The 18,337-nt window shown below is 38.5% G+C and overlaps 1 protein-coding gene across 11 annotated transcripts in view; it reads right to left on the reverse strand.

Moving 5' to 3' along the window:
• The window catches only part of PPFIA2 (PTPRF interacting protein alpha 2), a 253,973-nt gene extending 240,067 nt beyond the window's left edge, over nucleotides 1–13,906 (reverse strand). For all 11 annotated transcript variants that reach the window (XR_005559073.1, XM_039362959.1, XM_039362956.1 and 8 more), the window contains exons 1-2: nucleotides 13,575–13,906; nucleotides 3,477–3,727 (exon numbers count right to left, since the gene is read on the reverse strand). Coding sequence is in view for 10 of the 11 variants with exons in the window: in XM_039362959.1 (XP_039218893.1) it covers nucleotides 3,477–3,725 (249 nt within the window). In the remaining variant the exon portion in view is untranslated. The remainder of the gene's footprint in view (nucleotides 1–3,476; nucleotides 3,728–13,574) is intronic.
• Between the last annotated feature and the right edge of the window lie 4,431 nt (nucleotides 13,907–18,337).

Consider the following 18,337-nt stretch of genomic DNA (forward strand, 5'->3'; position numbering starts at 1 on the left):
ATTGATTCTATGACTGAATCCAGTAGGCAGCCAATTTGCTGTAGTGGTTAAGACATCAGGCTAGAAATTGGGAGACCCTGTGTTCTAGATCTGCCATAGACACAAAGCCAACTGGGTAACCTTAGGCCAGTCACTTTTTCTCAGCCCTATGAAGGAAGCAATGGCCAACTACTTCTGAAATCTTATCAAGAAAACTACAGGGATTTGCCCAGGCAATTGCCAGTAATCAATACTGATTCAAAGGCACAAACAAACAAAGACTGAACCTAAAGTATTCTCTCAAAGCACCACTTAGCAATCATGGTGCAGGTTTAAATCAATCACTTGGAAACAGCTCTATAATTTATCTCATAGCAACTACCAATGCCACTACTAATGGTCTCAGCATTCCTGTTAACAACTGTACTTAAACAACAACAGGAGTAAGACAAGAATGCAACACTCATTATGAGATAACAGTACAGGTAACAAGGGCTAAGATTTGCCCTCCATGATCTTTTACATTAGAAACAAGCAATCTTCTTGCTCTTGAACCATTAACAACATCAGACTATTTTCAAAAGCTCTTTAAATTTGTTTCTATACCATTTAGCACAGACTATGCTAATTACATAATTACAAGAATTTTATAAAAATGAAAAATGTATTCCAATTTGTGATTAGTATGGAGGGTATAGATCAGTCTGGTTTAATTTCAAATTCAAATAAAATCCACAACTGTAAGTACAACACTACTCTAATGCAGAATTTTGATCCTAAAAGGTAGAGGCTATTATGGTGGGGTATACGTGACAGGTGATCAATGAATAGAGCTAAAGTAGGGCTACCCACATGGTATAATCCAGATGTTGGTAGCTTTCCTACTGAGAGTTACTGAGTACCTACTGAGATTACATACCTGAATTTTTTAGTGCTATATGAACATGAAACTATATTATTTCCTTTTTGCTGTTTTTTCTTGTTCCAAATACACAGAATACATAGAAAACCTTGTGTAAACTCATTAAAGATAAAATAACTTACAGCTATGCTGTTATCAATCTGCCAGTTTCCTAGACTTTATCTCAAACATTCTATCCTGTAGAATCTCCTTCATTAGGTATCTAATAATATCTCATTGGCAGGACAAGGCAATTTTCTCTAGCTTTCTTCACAGTCTTCTTAATTTATTTTTCCTTCAAATCAACTATCTGTTAAGTGGAAAACTGTTTTTACTTTTAAAACTGCAGTATTAAATTAATAGGATTTTTTTTAACCCTTAGGGGGAAAATGCTATCAAACATCACACAATCACCTTAATATTTATAGAAACACTTGTCTTAGTATTTTGTTATGACTGAATAGGCTGCTGAATAGAGCACAAGAAAAACTCTAATGTGCACATGCCAAGTAATCTGCTTTTGTTTTTAAATAAGTTGAAATTGAAATTGAATTACAAAGGCTATAAAAAGTTGGGCAAATATAGAAACTGAATAAATAAATCAATGAGGAAGGATGTGACCATTTTACAATACTGTAACATACATTGTCACATTTTCAAATCATTTTTCCTGCGCAAATACAGTGTAAAAATATCTCTACAAATATGACTATTTGGGCCCAAAAGAATTTTATTGAAACATCTCTGCTTCCATATTATTTATGCCACCATTTTAACTATACCTTGCTAACTTGGTGTCCTCTGACACAGAGGGGGAAGTGAGAGAGTTTCTTTTCTTGTTTCAAATGATACCTATTTTGAAAAAAGATGTTAATTTGGAGGAATGGCAGAAGGGGATTAATAAATTTATTTGGGCAGGGAAAAAACCAAGAGTTAAGTTTAAGATTATACAAGACGCACGGGAAAGAGGAGGACTTAAGGTGCCTAATTTAAAATTGTATTATGATGCGGTGGCTTTAATGCTGATTAGTGATTGACTCAACTTAACAAATAAAAATATCCTTTCTCTTGAGGGATGGGATTTATTATATGGATGGCATGCATATTTAATTTATGACAAAAAAGTAGATCAGGTTTTTAAATCCCATATTTTGAGAAGTGCTTTGTTGCGTGTCTGGAAGAAGTATTATTATAGGTTAAATTATAAGATTCCAATTTGGGGGATTCTTGGACACGTGATAGAGGGAATATCTAGGGGTGTGAATTTGGATAGGATTTCTTATAAGGAATTAATTAGCTTGGTAGGGAAGGATTGGCAACTAAAGTCTTTAACTGAGCTGAAGCAAGAAAATATTGTACACTCTTGGTTTCAGTATAATCAATTGTTAGTTAGATGGAGTTTAGATCAAAAGGTTGGTATTACTTTAGAGGATGTGAATTTGGTAAAACAGATTAAAGATCAAAATCGAGCACATGTAAAGAGAATTTATAATGTTTTAATAGAATTGGATTCTGAAATGGAGTTAGTTAAAGATTGTATGGTTAAATGGGCTCAAAATATTCAAGAGCCAATTTTATTGGATACATGGGAGACAATTTGGGTTAGAAATGTAAAATTTACCCAAGCGCAAAATTTAAGAGAAAATTTTTACAAAATGTTTTATAGATAGCATTTGGATCCCCAAAAGTTGCCCCGCATGTATCCTAATTTACAGTCCAAATGTTGGAGATGTGGAAGTTTAGATGCAACCTATTTTCATATTTGGTGGACTTGTAGAGATATAAAAGCTTTTTAGATTAAGATTTGGTGGAATATTCAAAAGATTTTTAAGAGAAAGATAAAATTTACTCCACAATTATTTTTGTTGGGTATTATGGTTGATTTTGATGTTAAAGAAATTAATTTGATGCTGAATCTTATAACAGCTGCAAGATTATTGGTGGGGCAATATTGGAAGAAAAATTCTTTGCTTACTATGTAAGAATGGATACTTAAGGTGTCTAATTTAGCAGAAATGGCGAAAATCTCCGCCTATTTGAAGGACCATTCACAAGAAAAATATATTTCGGTTTGGAGAAGATGGATTGATTATATTCAAAAGAAATATGAGACTGAAAAGTATTATCTTACTTATGAGTAGATTTTAGATTATTATTAATAGTTTAATATGGTTGAATTTATATTATTTTTAGTGTTATGGTTTAATTATATTATTATTTTTGTTTTTAATTAGTTAATATTTGTTTTGAAAAGGAGTTAAAGTATGTTACAGATTGTTTTGATAGTATAGTCGGGTAATGTTAGTTAGATTATAATTGTTCATTTGTTACCCTGTAATCAGCTCTGGGAAGTGAGGGAAGGGGGAAGGGGTGGGAGGGTTTGGGTTATATTGTATTAAATTTGTAAAACTTTTAATAAAAAAATAAGGCAGCTTCCTCTTTTGCAAACAGGATTAGATATTTATGTATTTACTGTACTTCTAATTGTTAAAGAATCTGTATGTGTGTGAGTATGTATGTGTGCACACACATGTAAGAGTAAACGAAGAGGAAATAATGTTTATAAATTAACATTGCAGAGAATGAATATACCAACCTGGGGTAGTGCAGAATTCAGTTGTCGTTGCAGAGAATCTCTGTCGTAAATTACATCTTGAAGTCGTTGCTGTGCCAGAGATAAACTTTCTTGTGTCTCCCGAAGAGTGTCGAGAAGACGATCTCTTTCATCCAGCATATTTACCATTAGCTGTTCAAAATGAGAATCGGAGTCCGATCCACTGCTCTGGGACCCCCTTTGACTCATTGGGGTGTCCTCATTTATCGTAGGCATCACTTCGCACATCATTTCTTAAAATGAAGAGAGAGAGAAAAGAAGAAAACTTTCAGTAAGAGGAAGCCAAAAGTTTTCATTTATGAAGGGGGGGAGAGGGAGAGGGAAAGGGAGAGGGAGAGGAGGGAGGGAGGATTTATGAAGGGGGGGAGAGGGACACACACACATACACACACACACATATATACATACATACATACATACATACATACATACATACATTGAGAAAGAGAGAGAGAGAGATTGGCCCTATATTATTCAGTTGCCTCATATTGTTTTGTTTTTGACTATTAGGCCAAAAGCTGCCCAGTATCTATTTAAAAATGTATTATAATGCCATGATATCTGTATGCATTTCTCTCTCTCTCTCTCTCTCTCTCTCTCTCTCTCTCTCTCTCTCTCTCTCTCTCTCTCAGGGCAGTTCTATACTTAAGTCTCAGCTAGCACAGAATACAGTGTATTTTGAAAACATGGCAGAGTTTGCTTGTTTACTTAAAGTTGGCTTTTGTTTAAATGATCTTCCTCCCCTTATTACTTTGTATATACTTTGTGTTATCATGAACAACTCTGCTTCGGACCTCTATACAAAAGAATACATTGTCAATTTTCAGCTAAAGAAACCCAAGCTTCTGTTCATGGCTGTTTGCCTATGGTATAGAGGATAACCCTTCAGCTAGGAGAGATTTTCCAAGAAAGCTAATTTATTTATTTAATTTAATTATTTGTTAAATTTATTTGGCACCCATCTTGTGGGACTATTTTAGGCAACTTCCAATAATAAAAAAGAAGCAAAATGAAAGGAGTGTAAACAAAAGTAATAGAACCATAAAATAAACAATGAAAAAGGACACAATGAGAATACATCAATATAATAACCAAAAGAATGTTAATTGCCTAGTTAGATTCTTAATAAATATTAATGGTTAATATCATAGATATTTTATATTAGTTATGCAGATTAACTAAATGAAAATAAGCAGAATCACTATATTTAATCTTAGCTATCATTAAAATAGTTAAAACATATGTAAATATGAATTGGACTCACAAAAGCTAAACCCATTATATAATCAACAAGAAGCAAAATATCTGCCCCTTTCTGTAAACAGCCATGTCAATAACAACTGGAGTTCTTCAAACTATAATTTTTGGTTTGAAATATTGTTCATCCTTTTCTGGGTGGATTGTCAAACTGTGGATCATGACCTTTCATGAGTTGCAAAGAATTGGGGGAGATAAAAACCAAAAGCAGAATTACTGTCAGAATCTATTCCTAATCTGACTAGACAAGCCGGCAGCTGGCTCTTCCAAACAAAACATAGAAGAATTCTAATAAGACTTCAGTTTTATGCACAGAGAGCCTGTTAAGAACTGAATCTGACAGGGTGAAAGCCCAACAGTTGCCAGGCTAGAGAGAACCATAACATAGATATGTCTAACCACCAAAGGCCATTAAACCTTCAGATAACTTAGAAACAGGGTAAAGCCCACTATTTAAACGCTAGATATAGAAATGCATAAAATTGCTCACTTCTTTGCATTTCAGAGAACAAACCATAAATCTATATAAGGCTACAGTTTCCCCTAGAATACAGAGTCTAATCTAATAAAGATATGGCTGAGGATTCCCTATATCTGAATTAGGGGTTAAATGTCTGGAGAACTGAGATTTACTGCCAAGTTCTACTGCCGAAGCTTGAGAAGAATGATATCAAAATTCATTCAAAGAACAGCCTTATACAAATTCTGAAACAGGTTTCGATTCATGTTATAAGTTGCTTGGCTTTCAGATTCTTACAAATATTTATGGTCCCTTGGACTCAAAGGAAGTGGGACTCTAAAATCCTTTCCAGTTACCTTGGATGAATGCTTTAAAAAGGGATATACAGTAAGTTCCTTAAAAGAAGCACCAATTGAATAGAAACCAACAATTCAATTAGAAAGAATAAGGAAGTAAATGCAAGTTATATATCTGAATTTTAGTATGAAGAATTGGATGGGCCAATTTTGGAGAATAAATGTGTCCAGCTATTAAGAAACATGAAATATACTTCTTGGGTTTTAAAGATGAAATTAACTCATCAGTAAATATTATTTAATGCTTATTATAGCCACTCAAAATGTAAAAAGGAATGGAGATTAGATTTGCTGGCATATTAAGAAATGTGAAGTTTCTTAATTGATATGATTTGGCCTCATCCAGTTATAGTTTTGGTTTGGTTTCAAATTATTATATACATCAGTAATATTATAATTAAGTTTCTCAATGTGATGCTGAACAATATATTTAAAACATGAAATTTGCCATATAATGAAGAGCTTTAGTCTACCAACCCTGGAGCACAATAAAGGTGAAAATTTTATAAAATAAAAAGAAACTTACTGTCTTAATTTTAAGGAACAGATCCGGGATATGAGTTTATTATCAGTTTTTGAAAAATCTGTGTTCTAAAAATTAAAAGATCACACAATATGTTGTTAGGTCTAGTTTTAACAACAAACTTAAAGACTGACTTAACTGCATATTGTTCTGTATAGTTGTAGAGATTTTTTTCTCTTAATTACTATTTTCTTTATCACGTTAATTTAATTCACTATACTATGCCTACTCTTTTACTCTGTCTAATAATGTCTATTTTCTTTTGATATACCTTTTTAAAATGTATTTCACTATTTAAAAATAAAGACATCCATGATTTTTTTTTAAAAAATTGCAAACTTCAAAATTCTAAGAATGTGCTGTTTTTTTTCTTTAGTAAACTCATTTTTACTGTAAATACTATATTATCCAGCTTTAACCTTGGTATGTTTGACTTGCCTGAGGACAGAAACAGATTTAGCTTTACAGCTGATATTTTCAAAAATAAAGAACTAACCATTTTCTTAGTTTTTCATACCAACAAGCTGCACCAAATAAACCTTATGAAGCAATATAAATGCAGCTCAGACATTTTTTCTCTTTTTATGCTTCCTATATCATGATCACTTGGTGCAATCATTTGATGCAATGCAAAGTTTTTGAAAATTCAAAAGCATGTACAGGTACAGATTGTCTTGACTTACAATGGTTCATTTAGGGACCGTTTGAGGTTACAACGGCACTGAAAAAAGTGACATATGACTGTTTTTCATATGACCATTGCAGCATCCTTATGATCATGTGATCAAAATTCAGACACTTAGCAACTAACTCATATGTATGACAATTGTAGTGTCCCAGCATCATGTGATCACCTTTTGCAACCTTTTGACAAGCAAAGTCAATATGAAAAGCCATATTCATTTAACAATCATCTTACTAACTTAACAAATGCAGTGATTTACTTAACAACTGTGGCAAGAAAGGTCATAAAACGGTGCAAAATTCACTTAACTGTCTCATTTAGCAACAAAAATTTTAGCCTCAATTGTGGTCATAAGTCGAAGACTATCTGTAAATGATATGTGTGTGTGTAATTTGATATATCATTTTATAAACTTGAGTTGACTTAGTAAAGTTATTCTTAATGGATTTTTTTTATTCCTTTTATGGTCTTAATGACTTTTACCTTTACAAATGGAAAAGCTGATGGATTTATTTATTTATTGTTACTACACACAGTCACTCACATATACACCCACACTCTTTCCAAAGCATTTTCCCACAGCATTTTATTTATTATTTTAAAGACATGTTTAAAAATGAACTAAGTCAGAAATATGGTATTTCTCATAACAGTCATCTTTAAATCAAGAAGATCAAAGATTTTTAAAGTTCATTGGCACCCTGGAACTTTTTAAAAGTTACAGTATATTATAATGATTAATTTTGCCCTATGATCAGTTAAAATGGATTTTAACAAGGTATTCTCATCTTAACAATGACTATCTGAATATAGTAAATAAAGATTTTATAAAAGATATATATATAATGAAAAAGACACAATTTGAACATTTGCAAGACTACACAGATGATCTAGCTTTAAGAACTCAGAACTTTTCATATTATTTTGAGTGTCTAATTCTACTTTAAAGACAGCTTGATTGAATGAAGATCTCATGTAAACAATGTTTCATTCACAATGTTCATCCTTCACAAAAGAGATATCAATAGACTGAGAGTACTTTAGAGGTTTGAATGAAGACAGATTGGCTTTTTTATAAAAAAAAATGGGAAAACAAATTGTGAGAGAAAAGGAGAAAACCACCAAATGGTTCCTCCTTACAGCCATGTTAGCCAGTTTGGTCTAGTGGTTAAAGCACCAGGCTAGAAGCTAGGAAGCTGTGAGTTCTAGTCCTGCCTTAGGTATGAAAGCTGGCTAGGTGATTTGGACCAGTCACTCTATCTTTCAACCCACCCCACCGCACAAGGTATTATTGTTGGTAGTAGGTATGTCTGCCACCTTGAGTCACTTAAAAATACTAATAAAGGTGGGATATAAATAAATAATATCAACTCCTTCCAAGCTTGAATTAGCAGAAAAGTATGCTTATATAAATTGTCTTGCTCCATAACTAATGTTAATCAGCAGCAATGCAAGTTAATAATGCTCTCCTGAGAAAATTAATGCAGACAGTTTTAAGGCAGTGACTGGTGACTACTTTTCCCATCCCACTCAGCAACCTCTGACTCAACCCCCCCCCCAAACCTAAACCTAGTAACTTTCCATAACATGTGATGGAGGGGATCCCAACCAAGTGCCTGAATGAGGGTTTAACTATAATTCAAGTTGCCTGAAAGAACCCAGGTCTTTCTATTTTATGATAGGTCACTACAGAATTCTTCTGTCAGTACTATAAAAATATCCCAGCTGCCAATCAGTGTGGTAAAAAGATTTGGGTGGAATGGGAGTGAATCACAGAGACATTGACACAACTTCTGACCATTCTGTGCCTTTCCCAAATCTCACTGACCTGTCAGCTAGCTAGTTTTTCTTTTCTTCTGACAAGAGAATATTGGTTTTTTTGGAAAACTAGTATTTCTATGTCAAAATATTTTTTTTTAAAAAAAAAAATCCTGGCAGACAGATCATAGGAGGGATGTGGGATGAACTAAGGAAGAAGCCCTGTTGATATGAGTTCCATCCCAACTAATAGGGATGGAAGTTTTACTCATTTTAGTTTGCTATGGGAATATCCAACTTTCCTAAGTCCAGCATTTCCATGAACATCAGAAAATAAATCAATAAACCCAGCTGACAGCTCATTAAGGCATAGAGTGTCAGGGCCAATAGTGTGCCTATGAGCACCATACTGATTGACAGATCCATTTTATTTATTCATATTTTGACACAAGAATAATTGATATTATAGAAGACCAGTATTACAGCGCATCCAGGATAGGCAGATCTCAACTGACGATCACAATTGGGACCAGAATTGCAATTGCAAATTGGGATTGTCTATCTAGATCTGATCTTATGACCATTTTCACAATGGTCATAAAGCAAGTCACCATGTTTATTAAAGGAATCACATAATCATTAAGCAAATGTAGTGAAAAACAGCAAAAAAAGTCACATATTATAATCACATGACTGCAAGATGCTGCAATTAGTTGTAAATGTGAGCTGGTTGTCAAGTACCTAATTAAAACCACACAACCACAGGAGTGGTGTGATGATTTGTGATGTTTGTAAGTGTGAATAAAGATCATAAGACTGTCATAACTTTGGACCACTGTGAAATCAATGGTTGTCAGTTGTGAGCACACAAACAAGTACATATTACATCTTGAGTGACACTGAAGGAGGGTTTGGGGTGAAATAAAAATGAACTCATAGAGACATCAATAGAACTCTCTCTCACTTGGTCCTCAATTCCTCACATCTGTCAGATGTTATTTGTTTTTGTTTTTTTTTATAAGAGTTTGCAAAAGAGAAGTAGCATGGAGTACCCCAGAAAGGGTATTCCTATTTTGCTGTAACCCAGATGAAAAGTCCTGTACTTCTGATTTTTTTTCTTACTGATACTGTTTCTTGAATAACAATTCCCAACATAATGAAGCTCTGCTGTTATCCATGTAGTTCAATCACATACTCCAGTAGGCATTGAAAGGATAACAGTCTTTCAGCCCAGCAACCCTGGTTTTTCTTTAAAGTGGAAGTGCCAAGGATTGAGCATAGTATTTTCTTTCCACAAACATATGTTCTGTTCATCAAGGATACAGTTATCATGTATTTGTTGTATCAAAATACAGCTTGATAAAATTATACAAATCTAACTTTATAAACAAACTCTAGTTCACTGTGAAAATTATTTTTAGTCCAGAGTTTAAACAATACATTAATTTGTTGTAGCAAACTTTCAGGTGACTTGTTTTGGAATGGCAAAGATCTAAATAAACACAGAACAATTTGATTACCCTAAAAAAACCAAATTAACAGTATGTGTGCTATGTGTTTTTACAGCATTATTTATTTAATTTCTATAACTGCCTATCTCAATTCTGGGCAGCTTATCATTCTAAAAATATGGAAGCAATTAAAACATTTAAAACAATTTAAAAATCCAAAATAAATACTTACAGCAGCCAAGATAATTAACAGTAAAGCCAATTAACAGTAAAGTCAAGAAATGGGACTCTTAACACTTCAGAGTCCCAGGCTTTTGTACAGAGCCTAGGCTGTAAAGCCTTATGAAAGGTCAGCCATTCTAATCTTCCAAGGGAGAATGTTCCACAGAGCAGGGGCTATTGCAGCAAAGGCCTGGTTCCCTCCCAGTTGACACTCTTCGGCTGACAGGCTCTGCAGCATGGCTAATCTGGTAGATCAAATTGGACTGATAGAGACTTTTAGAAAAGGGCAGTTCCTTAGGTAACCTAGTCCCAAGCCATGTATGGCTTTAAAGATGAAAACCAACACCTTGAATTGCACTCAGAAACATACTGGTGGCTAATGCAGCACTGATATTAGTTGTGTTACATGTGCTATATATCTACTACCTGAGCAGGCACATTCTGCACCAGCTGAAGTTTCCAAATGCTCTTCAGGGACAGACCCATGTAGAATATATTGCAGTAATCTAAGTGAGAAATTACAAGGGCATGGCTGATGGTGAGCAGGGCCTCCCAACCAGGGAATTGATTCAACTGGCATACCACCCAAAAGAGTGCAAAGGCTCCCCTAGCTGCCAGTTGTTCATCAAGCAGGAGCCATAGGAGAAGCAGTGGCAGATCCTGGGGACAGAGCTAAAAGAGGGATCAGCCTAGAATCCCCATGTAGCTACAAGCAAAATAAGTCCAACCTCCTTTGAATTCTGTTGATCCTTATCTAACCCCAAGCAGGTATTAACCATCAGTTGAGAAAATTCCAGTACATAGGCCTGATTAGCAACAGATCAGTTTAACGGGACCTTGATGTGTAGACCTGTGAGCCATGAGTCTAGAAAGACCCCCAGATTGTGCATTGGGTCTGTCTGGGGCAATGCTATCCCATCCAGAACTAAGAATGAAAGACTCTTGTCTCCGCCACTGAGTCTTGCCAAGATTGAGTCAGAAGCTATTTTGCTCCATGCAGCCCCTAATAGCCTCAAGGTACTAGATGGGGCATCGATGGCGTCACCCAGGGACCCTAGCATAGAGATAGAAGGCTGGAGGTCTCACCTCAAACTGACAGATAACCTCACCCAGCAACCTCAGTTAAATAGGAGAGAGAACGAACTCTGAGCACCCCACAAAGTAGGGGCCATATGCTTCATCTCTCCTCTCCCATCAACACTGATTGAACTGTCCACAGAGAAAGGAGGAAACTAGCACAGTACAGTGCTACCCACTCCCAATTTGCAAAGATGGCCAAGAAGTATACCATGATTAATGGTATTGAACACTGCTGAGGTCGAGAGCCAAGATAGATGTACTACCCCATTCCACTCCTGCAAGAGGTCATTCATGAGGATGATAGATGCCATCCCAATACCAAATGCTGGTTTGACCCCCAATTGAAAGAAGTCTAGATAACCTGCCTCATCCAGGGTCCTCTAAATTGCCATAAGACCACTCTCTCCATGAACATCCCTAGAAAGGGAAAATTGGAGATTGTCTAGACTAGTTGGGTCGAACAATGGTCCTTTTAGGAGGGATGTACCATCATTTTTTTAAGACTGTGTAGGATTGCTCCCTCTCTCAAGGAGGAGTTAACTACTGCCTAGACCCAATCTCTCCTGTGCAGCTTTGTTAAGCTAAGAGGGGCATGGCTCTAAACACGTAAGTGGCCAAACTAGCAGCTTCGAGAGCCCTATCCATTTCTTCCTGTTCCATGGGTTCAGACTCCTTCCAGATCATGTAGCCACCTCCACCTTTATCAATTCTACTCCATCCTTGGTCTTACATAGAACAAATGTGAGCCAGATATACAGTGTATTCCTCGTGGTGCTCCTATATGTGACTTCAGTATTACTCCAAGGAGTCATCTGAAACAGGGCTGCTGAGTGACTATGAGCAAATACATTAAGGGTGGAAAAATAATTACATTTTGCAGCCCTCACCACAAGGTAGGCTCTCATAGCAGCTCTAGCTCATGCCCAGTCATCTTTGCTCCCAGTCTTTCACCAGCAGCTTCCATGCATTTCTTAGCCCATTATATTTTATTCTATTGCTCTTGATTGTCCAGTATTGTCCTTTTGGTAAGCTGCCAAGAGTCTCATTAGATTGCAATGGGATGGAAATCTAACAAATAAATAAATATTCCAAAACCATTTGATCCCACTGAATTTTTTTTTTTTTTTTTTGGTATTTCTAAATGCACATCATCCTGAATTGCATATTTTACTAAATCTAAATCACTGTATTTGGTTTACTTAGAAGGGAAGAGAGAAAAAGAACCTTAGCTAACCTCTATAGTACTCCTTATGTTTTGACTCCACCCATCAGATTCTATTGAATTATTGATATTAGAAACTTCAAGTCAAAGTCCCAAATCTGAAGGTGAATATTAGTTCAGCTCTTCCAAATTAATACCAATTTTCTCCACAGTGGTTTGCATTGATTCTCCATTTACTCATCAGAATTCTTTATTGCATGGAGGAAGTCGGAAGAACAATCGGTGAACACAACCAAAAGGAGTCCTTATTAGACAACAGTTCGAATATAGTACACCTTCAAAGCTTAAAGTGGATTTTGTTTTTATTTTTCAATCCTTAAATCTATCAAGTGTTTATTTCTGTATTCTTAGGAAAGAAAACTTAATTACACACCTTGGCAACATCATTATCATCACCACCCTTTTATGGCCTGATCTGTGCCAGCTGTGACATCAGCTTTTAGAACCATCCCATCCCACCTTCTTGTACTTCATTCTAGCCACTCCTATTTAAAACCACCAAGCAGCTCTTTGAATGGTGTTCCTGAAGCTACCAGCCCATCCTTACAAAGGCACCCCTCCTGAGTTGGAGATGCTAGTGGCTGCAGCTCACTTTACCCAGGAAGAGCAATACTGTAAGGAGAATCTGTGCCATTGTCTGACTCACACTGCATGCGTATTCCTCCTCCTAGTTAACTCTTTCCCTTCCATGAGCTTTCAGTTGAGCTGTGAGATCACCTTTAAATTAAAAAGGGGGGGGAAGGTGCGTGGGGAAAAGCAGTTTCACTCTCTTCTCCAAATTAGAGCAGCAGCTATTGATATAAAGAACTGAGTCTTCCTTCTGGCCTTTTTTTTCTTTCAGCATCCAGAAACCCAACCCATCACCCAAAGAAGGGGGGGAAAAAACCCTGACTAAGTTGGCTTATCAGATATTACATATAGCAAAACCCCGTTCTCAACCCCCACCGAAAGAACCTGTATAAGGTCCTCCTCTCGCAAAATAATCCTCGCACAAGCGGCGACGTTTGCACCTGCCGACCGGCTTTCCAGTGGAGGGCTGTGCCGCCGGCGAGGCAGGTTGCAATACCTAAAGCTCGTTCTCCTTCCCGGGTCTTCAGGGAATCGGTGCCAACGGCCGCTTCGGTCTCTCCCTCTTTGCCTCCGATGGGCGCTCATTCACCCACAGCTGGGCGCTGTTCAACTCGCCTCCCTCGCAAGGCTACTGCAGACGCCGCCACTCCTGCTCCGAGAAGACGCCGGAAGCCCACCCAGCCCCCTTCGGCCGGCAGCAGGAGCAGTTTGGCGGCACCTCAGCATTTTCTCCTGTCACTTCGTTGGCAGCAGCAAAGGGGAAACGTCCATGAGAAAAAAATGGCATATTACAATTTTTGCTTTGGGAAGCAGAGCTCGGTTGAGACCATTGTTAGGAGGACCAGAGGGGGTGAAGCAGCTCTTAAAGCTCCAGCAGCTCTTTTTCTTGCTTGGGATGGAAACTCGCCGGATTAAGAAGGGAGGGGCATCTAAGCAACGGGGAAAGAACCAGAGGGTTGCCTTTGTTGGAATGCAACTTTACGGGAGGGCTTGTTCTTTTGCACGTCTTTCCAAAGGGAATCCAAGCTGATTTTAAAAAAATAATTTGAATTATTTAATAATTTAACAATATGAGCCGGTTTTAAAAATGCAACGAAGGCGTGATTGATTGTTTAAAAAAGGTGAAGCTATTTTTCACGTTCAGGCAGCATAACTTTATGCAGGCGTGCTGAGAAATAAGCCTCGTTTGGCTAGACTCTTATTGACACATTACTCATTCTGTTCAGAAGCTGCACTGCTGCCGTGCACACAGCTGCTCAGAAGCAGACCCTAACCAATTCGGCGAGATTATTTTTTTTCACGGTTCCATTAAACATAGGATTGCCACTGAAATCCCACGGTAGCCAGAGGAACCGATTTGCCAATAAAAACGCAGAGAATGGTGGATTGGCAATGCAATCTTGCGTGTATTTGGAGAGAAACTACAAGCCGTTCGCAAGTTATTCAAAGCGTGAGGAGTGCCTTGCGGGCGGACTGCGTCATTCCAAAGAGCACCGATTGAGCATCCTCATTGGCTTGAGGCACCTTCGTCGAGGACGGACCGATCCTCTGGGAAATCATTTCCTTCCCCAAAAGGGATCCCGATCTTTTCCCTCGAGTTGCCGAAACGCAGCAAAGTCAGATCGAAGCGCCTCGTGTTAAAGAGAGAGGCGACGCCCTCAGAGTTGGCTTTTCTCATTTTACTGAGGCTGATTTGTCCCCTTCCCGCGCATTCTCTGATTCTGATCTTTGTGCGCCGTTAGTCCTGCAGGAATAAACTTTCCCCGAGAGGGGCTTAGAACAGTAAGGGATCGCGTCGATTTTATCTAAGATTTGCTAAAGGAAGGTTCTTCTGTCCCCGGAATGATAATCCGCTCCCGGCTGAAATCACATCTGTGGTTCCCTCACTATCTACCGTAGCTTCTGGATGGGAACTTGCTGGGAAGGCGGCAGGTGGGCCGACCCGGCTCACACCCACGCAACGAGCAGGGGGTGTCTTGAGAAGAAAAAACGAGGTTCGAACAGCAGGGAAGCAGGTGTTTTGCTCTCCCCTTCTCGGACCGGGATTTCCCCCTAGAAGCTGCCGCAATGGTTTCCCCCACCTCTGAAATAAATTCTGAAGTAATCGCCTCGGGTTCTCTCCTGCTTTACGCACGTGAAAGTTCCCCAGATGCTGTTGTTGCTGCCACGTTCGCACAGCTCCCCCAGCCTTAATTCTCAGCCTTGCACCTTCTCTGTCCCAAAGGACAACAGCACACACTCAGGCTGTTACTAGAGCAGGGCTTTTCAACCTTTTCACCAACTGTACCACTTTTAGGATATGGCAATATTCTAGTACCACCTAGCAAGGTGTCAAAAACTTGAAGATCAAAAAAAAAAAGGAAAAAAATGATAAAGTATAGATAGTCCTTGACTTATAACAATTCTCTTAGTGACTGTTCAAAATTACAATGGTACTGAAGTGACTTATGACCATTTTTCACACTATGACTGTTGTAGCATCCCCAGGGTCATATGATTTATATTTGGATGCTTGGCAACTGATTCATATTTATGATGGTCGCAGTGTCCCAGGGTCATGTGATCCCCTTTTGCAACTGTTTAACAAGCAAAGTCAATGGCAGGGCTGCTGGTGATCAAGTGCTAAGGCAGGAATTCCTTCAGACCCTCCTTCCCTTTCATTCCAATCTCCTTCCCCTCTTCCTTCCTGTTTCCTTCCCTCCCTCCCTCCTTCCTTCCCTCACTCTTTCTCTTTTCCATCTCCTTCCTTCTGAAGGAAGAATTTGACCCCCCCCCCATATTTTCCCTTTTCCATATATTTATCAAACAAGGAAAAGCCTCTAGAGCAGACATGTCAAACTCGTGAGGTCATGTGATGTCGTACAACTATCAGGACAGTTTTGTAATTGCTGGCAATGGGGTGGGCACAGCTTCCAGATGATGCATCCAGCCCATGGGCCGGCATTTTCACATCCCTGCAGAAGAGACAGAAAAGACAAGCTGCTGAGGGAACTAGCTTAAAAAGGCACATTCCCCTTTAATAATTAGCTACTGGTTAGAAAGGAAAGTTAAGGAGCAGGCAGCCTATACTTAAAGGGAAAAAAAATGTAGTACTGGCTGCCGGCTAAGGCAGCCTCCCCAAATGACTCCATTCATAAGTAAACGAATGCTACAGGCAAAATCCATTCAGGACAAAAATACTTCAATATCCCTTACAGCAAAACTTACAGTTAACAATAGCAGAGCAATAGAATTAAAATCCAAAATCCAACACAGGACATCAGCTATCAGCCACAATAGAAATTGCCAAACACTCCTTAAGAACACAAAGCCCACATTGCACAAATCCCAAAACTTCAAAGTCACAAAATTATATAAGAATCCTTCCACTGAAGGATTCAGCTGATCCAGAACTGAACTGCTGAAACAGCACTTTGCTTCTGCCAATAAACATCTCCTCTCAGGCAGCCAGAGCAGCCGGCTTCCTCTCGCCTATTTCAAATCACGGTGCTTCATTTTTTTCCTTTTCTCTTAACTGTATAGCCTCCCAGGTGGAAAGTAAGCCCCCCATCTTTTTCTTCCAACACGTCCTTCCTTTTCATTTCCCTCTCTCCCTCCTGCTCTCTACCTCCCACTTTCTCATTGCCATCTCCTCCCTCCCTCCATCCTTCTGTGCCTCACCTCCAGCTGATGCTGCCTTTCTTTATTCCTCATGGAGGTCAACCCCTCCCTCGCTGAGTTTCTTGTCTGTTTGTCACTGCCACCTGTGTATGTGCCCGGCACAGATGTCTGCCACAAAAGTTGTTGATCGGCTTCCGGCTGGCCTGTTTGATCTCCTCTCTCCCCCCCCTCCTCCTCCTTTTCCCTCCAGTGCAGCTCCAGCTGACTCCTCTTCCTCCCAAGGCTGTGTCTTTTTTTTTTCTCTCCCTCACCCAAACTGTCTCCTTTTATAACTTCTCCTGTCTTTGCCCCCCCCCCTCCTTTCTCTTCCGGGTGAGCCGGAAATGCCGATCCTGCAACTCCTGAGGACTCTCTCACTGTGTGACTTTGGCTCATTTCCTCCCCTGCTATACTTGGCTAGGATGTGCAGGGCCATGTACCACCTGCCAGGTGCCAATGTACCACTGATGGTACGTGACCCTGCCCAGCCTAGCCAAGTATATGCATACCACTGGTTGAAACGTCCTGTACTAGAGAATAGACACCTAGCTCAAAAAAGTGTAACACAACTGATCATAATACACTTTCCCTTGTTCTTCCAATGGCGGGAATTGAAGATACGGAGAAGATGCCCTTATTTTGGATTGCTGGCTGGCTGCTTGAATCATGGAGTAGATTTGATTCAGTTTCTTACTAGAAACTCTTTGCTGCTCGCCCCCAAGTTATTTGGCATCCTCCAGATAGATTTGACTCCAACTCTTATTACCTAAGGGTGTCCCATAAGTTTGGTCACTGGTATTGATGGGGAGACAATATTTTAGACAACACTGGATTGGTCATTGGTGTAGTTATTTGAAATGGGTTCAAACTATTCCTTTGAATGTATAGAGTGGACATTTGACACACAATAAAAGCCACTCCATATAGTGACTAGACATACATACATTAAAATTCATTGTAAAATCTGGTATACATAATCTATTAAGTTATAGTTTGCTGAATCATAATGGTTGAATATGCCCAATTGGCTAGGTTTACACATCAAATTGTTATACATTATCAATCATAGCTTATAGTTCACCATTGGCTGGCTTGGTCACTCAACAGCGAGACACTGGTGAAACGGGCAAAGCAGCACCTGCATTTTCTGCATCGCATGTCCTTACCACTTTCTATAGAGGGATGATCTAGAGCATCCTGTCATAATGCATTACAGTCTGGTTTGGAAGTGTTATTACATCAGACAGGAAGGCTGTGCATAGAGTAGTGAGGATGGCAGAAAAGATTGTTGATAGTTCCCTCCCTTTTATCCAGGACATAGCATATAATTGTTGTTTGAGCAAGGTCCACAGTATTGTCTGGGACACTACACATCCTCTTAATAACCTGTTTTCCTTGTTACCTTCTGGGAGGAGGCTTCGTGGTATCCGAAGCAGAACATCCAGATTCAGTCACAGTTTTGCTCCATACAGTATCAACCTTCTGAACTCTCAAGATTCCTCTTTTTACTATGTATTCAAGATGGACAGTGATTAATATTTATATGTATTTATACATAAGGGTGTCTGTATATACATATGTATGTATATAGTATGTTTGTATGTATATACTTTTGAGAGT

The sequence above is a fragment of the Crotalus tigris genome, unplaced genomic scaffold (assembly GCF_016545835.1).
Source record: "Crotalus tigris isolate CLP2741 ecotype Arizona unplaced genomic scaffold, ASM1654583v1 scf7180000019496.3020429, whole genome shotgun sequence".
NCBI classification, from domain to species: domain Eukaryota; kingdom Metazoa; phylum Chordata; class Lepidosauria; order Squamata; family Viperidae; genus Crotalus; species Crotalus tigris.